Here is a 6181-nt window from a genome sequence, read left to right as displayed (position 1 = left end):
ACCAGTCCATGCCCTTGTACTGCACCCAGTCACCACACTGCCACCATCAGTAGGTAGACTTTCCCAACTGCTATTTCTTTACAGATCAAAAAACCTGAATGAAATCCAGCTTTCAGTTACAACTTAGAACCATAGTGTTAGAACCCCTGTTATGGGGGTCGGCTCTGTGGCGCAGTGGGGTTAAAGCCCTGGTCTGAAGCGCCAGCATCCCACATGGGCGCCGGTTCAAGTACCGGCTTCTCCTCTTCCAATCCAGCTCTCTGCTATGGCCTGAGAAAGCAGTAGATGGCCCAAGTCCTTGGGCCCCTGCACCCACGTGGGAGACCCGGAAGAGATTTCTGGCTCCTGGCTTCAGATCAGTGCAGCTCCAGCCTTTACAGCCATCTGGGGAGTGAACCAAAGGATGGAAGACCTCTCTCTGTCTCTACCTCTCTCTGTAACTCTGACTTTCAAATAAATAAAATGAATCTTAAAAAGAAAACTCTGATATGTATGCTGGGCACAGAACTTAATTCAACAGAACAAAGAGGTAGGAATAGACATGGCTGTCCCCTGTGCTGTTGAGAAGGTGCAGGTGACCTTCAAGTGTCCTTGGAGGTGCTTATGGGTTCCACAGTCACCGTCATGCTTTTAGCCCAGTAATGGAAATCTATACTACGGAGGCCACGTACCGGTTTTAATATTTTATTATATGAGTAATCTGAGATTTACTTGAAACAAATATCTTTTGCTGAGTGATTTGCTAAGCCAGGCCACTTTTCTTCCAGACTTTCTGATTTAAGAACCAAATCTACATCGGAATGTGAAAAATCTGCAATGAGAATAGCAGAGGGTTGTATTGTATTGTCTGTTTTTTATGAATTATTTTATTTATTTGAAAGAGATACAGAGAGAAGTAGAGCCAGAGAGAGAGAGAGGTCCTCCATTCCACTGGTTCACTCCCCAAATGACAGCAACAGCCAGAGCTAAGCTGATTCGAAGCCAGGAGCCAGGAGCTTCTTCCAGGTCTCTCAGGAAGGTGCAGGGGCCCAAGGACTTGGGCCATCTTCTACTGCTTTCCCGGGCCATAGCAGAGAGCTGGATCAGAAGTGGAGCAGCAGGGACTCAAACCGGTGCCCATATGGAATGCTGGAATGGCAGGCTGCGCCACAGCGCTGGCCCTGGTTGTATTGTCTTAATAGAAAAATAATTTGATAGCTCCCAAACATTGATGATTTCAACCAAATCCATTCTGAATTTGACCCATAAATGAGAGTCTCTAAGCTATTTCATCGTGGTAGGGAAACTTAAGCACATGGTACCTACATAATAAATGTTGGTTAAATGAATGAATGAATGACTCCAATGTTACAGGTCCTGGATGGGAGGAAGCCAAAACCCCAGGCCTAAGAATGAAGCAGGCGCAGGTGCAGCAAGTCCGCTGCAGGGCACCCAGCCTCCACCCCCACGGCGCAGCATTCTTCCCTTTTACATAACAGAACTGAGGGTTTTCACTATTTGTCAGCCTGTGGTTCCAAGGCCAGAGGTCCATTCACGCTGCAGTGCAGCCAGACCCGCCCTTACCTCCGAGCTTCACTTTCTCTCAAACTGAAACTCTCACTCCTTAAACACAAACCCCACTCTTCCTGAGGCCTGGCACCACCATTTTGGCTTCTGTCTCTGAGCGTGACTGCACCAGGTTCTCGCTCAAGTGGAACGGTGCCACGTGTGTCTTTGTGTGCCTGGCTTATCTCACCCAGCAAAGCATCCTCAGGGCTTGTGTCAGCTTCCTTCCTTTCCAGGCCGGACAGCGGCCCACGGCGTGCCGCTGTGTGCAGACACCACGCTTTGTTCACCATGCATCCACCCACACACATTAGGCTACTCCTGCCTCTTGGCGGGAGGCTATGAAGGGGCTCTGTGAGCATCTGTTAGACTCCCTTCTTCAGCTCTTTATGGTACTGCATAAAAACAGAAACAGACCAGTGGAACAGAACAAAGACTTCAAAAATAAATCCAAACGTGTATGAGCTAGCAAGAAAACTCATGGGGGAAAGAATGGTTCTTTCAACAAATGACACCAGGAAGACCGGATTTCCTCACGCAAAAGAGCAAAGTTGGACGTTTCTCTTATATCACACACAAGCCTGCACGGCAGAGGGAACAGCCAACAAAAGGCAAAGGGAGCCAGAGACTGGGGGAAATATCTGGGAGTCACCCAAGAAGGGTTTAATACTCAAACTGTATAAAGAACTCTTACAGCTCAATAGAAGAAAAATGACCCAACTGAAAAAGTGAAAGACCTGAAGAGACATTTTTCCAAAACAGACATAGAAGCCACCAACAGGGCTATTTAAAGGAGCTCAACATCACCCATAATCAGGGGAATGCAAATGAAAACCACCCAGAGGCATTGCTTTACACCGCAAGGAGAACTATTCTCAAAAGCACAGGAGGGGAACGGTGGTGGTGCTATGGGGCAAAGGAAGCCCCAGCACACTGTTGTTGGAATGTAGATTGCTTCAGCCACTGTGGAAAAGTGTGGAGGACCCTCAGAAGCTAAAAGTAGACCCACAGTGTGACCCAGCATTCCGTCTCCGTGTGTGTATCCAGATACGAGGTCACCCCCTCGCAAGGACACCTGCACCCCAGGTTCACGGCAGCGTGGCTCATGGAAGCCAACAAGTGGAAACAAGCTCAATGTCCCTCAAGTGGATAAGGAACATGTGGTTTATGCACAGTGGAATGATTCAGCCTTCAAACCGGACATCTGCCACCTGCTACTCTGAAGAGACCTGCAGGACGTCACACTGAGGGAAATCAGCCAGGCACAGGAAGACTGTCCTGTGGTCTCCTTCACACGAGGGCTGCATGCTCAAAAGAGCACAGAGGCAGAGTGAGGCTGGGCCAGGGCGAGGGAACGAGGGGAGAAGTAGGTCAGAGGGCATGGAAGGTTGACTGTACCGTGTGAGCGGCCAGAGTTGTGGTGAAATGAGTTAAGGCACAGCCTGCAATGCCAGCAGACCATCTGGGTGCCGGTTCAAGTCTCAGCTGCTTTGCTTCTGATCCAGCTCCCTGCTATGGCCTGGGAAAGCAGCAGAAGACGGCCCAAGTGCTTGGGCCCTGCACCCATGTGGGAGACCCAGAAGAAGCTCCCAGCTCCGGGCTTCTGATCAGCCCAGCCCTGTCCGTTGCGGCCATTTGGGGAGTGAACCAGTAGAAGACCTCTCTCTGTATCTCCCTCTTTCTCTCTCTGTAACTCTGTTTTTCAATTAAGTAAAAAAATTAAATCTTTTTAAAAATAAATAAATAAGCAGTTTGTAGCTGCCGCTGTCATTGAGGAATGTGCGAGATGACAGCCACGGTAACACCGTAGCGGCCACGTTACTGTCTCCATGTCCCCCATACCCTGCTTTGTGAACTGCAGATGTACACTCCTGGGAGGGGAGCTGTCTCCACCCACTCTGCTGTCAACACCAGCCATCCAAGGGGAGACCCAATCACCCTTATTTCTCAGCTCTCAGATCTCCAGGCAGTCACAGAGCGAGTGCTCCAGGACCTGGAGACCCCAGAAGCTGGGCAGATTCCCTAATAAGTAAGGCAGTAACACACACGAATCAGGACTAACACCCTATAAGCCAAGCAGTAGTCCCCAGAAGGGCAGTAACATCCAGCAGGCCAGGCAGTAACTCCAAGTAAGCTGAGTGGCATCGCCCAGTGCACTGGGCGTTACCACGCACACCCAGCAAGCTGGGAAACACAGCGGTAGGACAGGCAGGAATTCCTAACCCGCTGGGCAGTGAGGCCCAGTTAGAGCTGTCAGGAGGCCACTGCTGACCAGCAGCACCAACGAACCAGAATGCTTTGGAGAAACTCCTCAATCACACTGGCAATGAGGCGTCAGGGAATGTGGAGTCCAAAATAGTTTTCATGAAAAGAAACTAGAAATAAGAATATTTTCAGGCCGGCGCCGCGGCTCACTAGGCTAATCCTCTGCCTTGTGGCGCCGGCACACCGGGTTCTAGTCCCGGTTGGGGCGCCGGATTCTGTCTGGTTGCCCCTCTTCCAGGCCAGCTCTCTGCTGTGGCCCAGGAGTGCAGTGGAGGATGGCCCAAGTGCCTGGGCCCTGCACCCCATGGGAGACCAGGAAAAGCACCTGGCTCTTGCCATTGGATCAGCGCGGTGCACCGGATGCAGCGCGCCTGCCGCGACGGCCATTGGAGGGTGAACCAACGGCAAAGGAAGACCTTTCTCTCTGTCTCTCTCTCTCACTGTTCACTCTGCCTGTCAAAAAAAAAAAAAAAAAGAATATTTTCAACCGCAATTACCAGAATAAAAATCTAAATATCAATAGTCAATAATGCAATAGACCATGAAGTTGACAGAATTTGAGAACGAGAGAGACCTTGAGGAAGTCTCTGTATCTTGGAGAACAAGATACAGAGATCTGGATGCTGATTTACAAATAACTAAAGTCACAAGAGCAAGAGAAAAATGCAACGTGGAATGAATAGTCAATGAAATAATAGAAGATAATGTCTCTGAGCTTAAGACAGTATTGCATTTGCAGACTGAAAATGTTCACCAACTTACAATAGCATTATTTTTCAAAAGTTCATTTCTAATTTCAAAAACAATGAGACTTTTTTTTTTTTTTACCATGAAGCATCTTTTATTTAGTCATTTTTGTTTACAACTGGAACTCTGGGAACTCAAAATTAACATCCTTGCCTGTGAGCTTCTTATACACACCAGAGAAAGTTTCCACCTTGTGCTCCACGTTACTCTGCTGTGCTTTGTCCAGATGGACCTGTAGGAGCCGGCTGCCATCCAGTTTCACACGGATTCTCTTGCCCACGATTTCACTTGGGAAGACTAAGTCCTCAAGGATCGCATCGTGCACAGCCGTCAGAGTGCGGCTCCTAGGGCGCTTCTGCTTATTTTTCGTACGGCTTTTTCGAGTTGGCTTAGGCAGAATCCTCCTCCGAGCAATGAAGACAACGTGCTTCCCACTGAACTTTTTCTCCAGCTCACGAACTAGCCGGACTTGAATCTTCTGGAAGGATTTTAGTTGAGGAACGGGAACAAAGATGATGGTAGCTTTCCGGCCACCGCCAACTTCGATTTCCTTGGTGGCCGTGATGTTCAGCTCCCTTAGTTGAGCCTTGAGGTCCGAGTTCATCTCCAGCTCCAGGAGCGCCTGGGAGATCCCCAACTCAAACTCATCCGGCTTCTCGCCGTTGGGCTTCACAATCTTGGTGCTCGAGCTGAACATGGCTTCTCCTGGTTGAGCGCCGGCTGAGGAAGCATAAACAATGAGACTTTAGTAACAAGTTCACAAGAAAAAGACTGTAACCCAAGGTCTTAGGTATTCAGAGATCCAGAGTGTAAATGCATGCCAGCCATGCACACATTTTGGATAATCACAGGTGAAAACAGTGGAGTTAAGTAGCAATCAAGGGAAAGATCATGAGAAGAAAAAAACACACCAAACATGAGAGCAGTACACAGTACAAATGCAGTAACACGTAGCGAAACCTAAATGAAGAATTCACCCACTGTAGGGAAACAGTTCTGAGTGTCTGGGAAACTAGCTGATGACTGAGCAGTAGTAGGGAAGCAGGAAGCAGGAAGCAGCAGGGGGAGAGCCGAGAGCTGTGCTGGGTCCTGGCGGGAACGGAGCAGAATGGAGACCGCCCCTGGAGCTGCTAGCCCAGCCTTGCCGAAGTCAGGACTGTGTGAAAACCGGCCAGGTGCAGGGGCGAGGGGAGGAGGAGTGACCCAGCCAGTGCCCTGCCCGCCTGCCCTGCACCTGCGCTGCCTGGGGGGTGAGAGGGACACACTCAGGCCCACTCCCCGCCGGCCGCCTGGCTTTCCTTCCACCTGTGTCAGGGGAGTGAGTTGGGTAGGGCCTGTCGGTGTCCACTGTGCAGCCCTAATGAGAACGCCACCGGCAGGGAAAGCCACCAGGGCTAGACGTGTATCTCTCCCCGTGCTGGAGGCTCAGAGGGCTCAGCACTGCCCCGGCAGCACCGGGGTCTGGTGGAGCGGCTCTCTGCTTGCACCAGGGTGCCCGTTGCTGCGTCCTGTGGAGGGGAGGGACAGGAGAGCCAGCCCCATACGAGGCCTCTCGCACGCAGCTCTTGATGGCAAGATTTGGTTTTGGTTGGCCGGCGCCGCGGTTCACTAGGCTAATCCTCCG

The 6181-nt window shown here is 50.5% G+C and overlaps 1 protein-coding gene across 1 annotated transcript; it reads right to left on the bottom strand.

Annotated features, from left to right (window-relative positions):
* Positions 1–4622: 4622 nt before the first annotated feature.
* Positions 4623–5281, bottom strand: LOC100345538 (small ribosomal subunit protein eS7-like). Its single transcript, XM_051833428.2, has one exon. The coding sequence runs from the start codon at positions 5252–5254 to the stop codon at positions 4670–4672; it is 585 nt and encodes a 194-aa protein (XP_051689388.2). The 5' UTR covers positions 5255–5281; the 3' UTR covers positions 4623–4669.
* Between the last annotated feature and the right edge of the window lie 900 nt (positions 5282–6181).

The sequence above is a fragment of the Oryctolagus cuniculus genome, chromosome 13 (genome assembly GCF_964237555.1).
Source record: "Oryctolagus cuniculus chromosome 13, mOryCun1.1, whole genome shotgun sequence".
NCBI classification, from domain to species: Eukaryota; Metazoa; Chordata; class Mammalia; order Lagomorpha; family Leporidae; genus Oryctolagus; species Oryctolagus cuniculus.
This window is presented reverse-complemented; position numbering and strand designations above follow the sequence as displayed.

Bases quoted from the DNA above. Each gene is read 5' to 3' on its own strand.
- LOC100345538 (XM_051833428.2), bottom strand. From the start codon at position 5,254: ATGTTCAGCTCGAGCACCAAGATTGTGAAGCCCAACGGCGAGAAGCCG.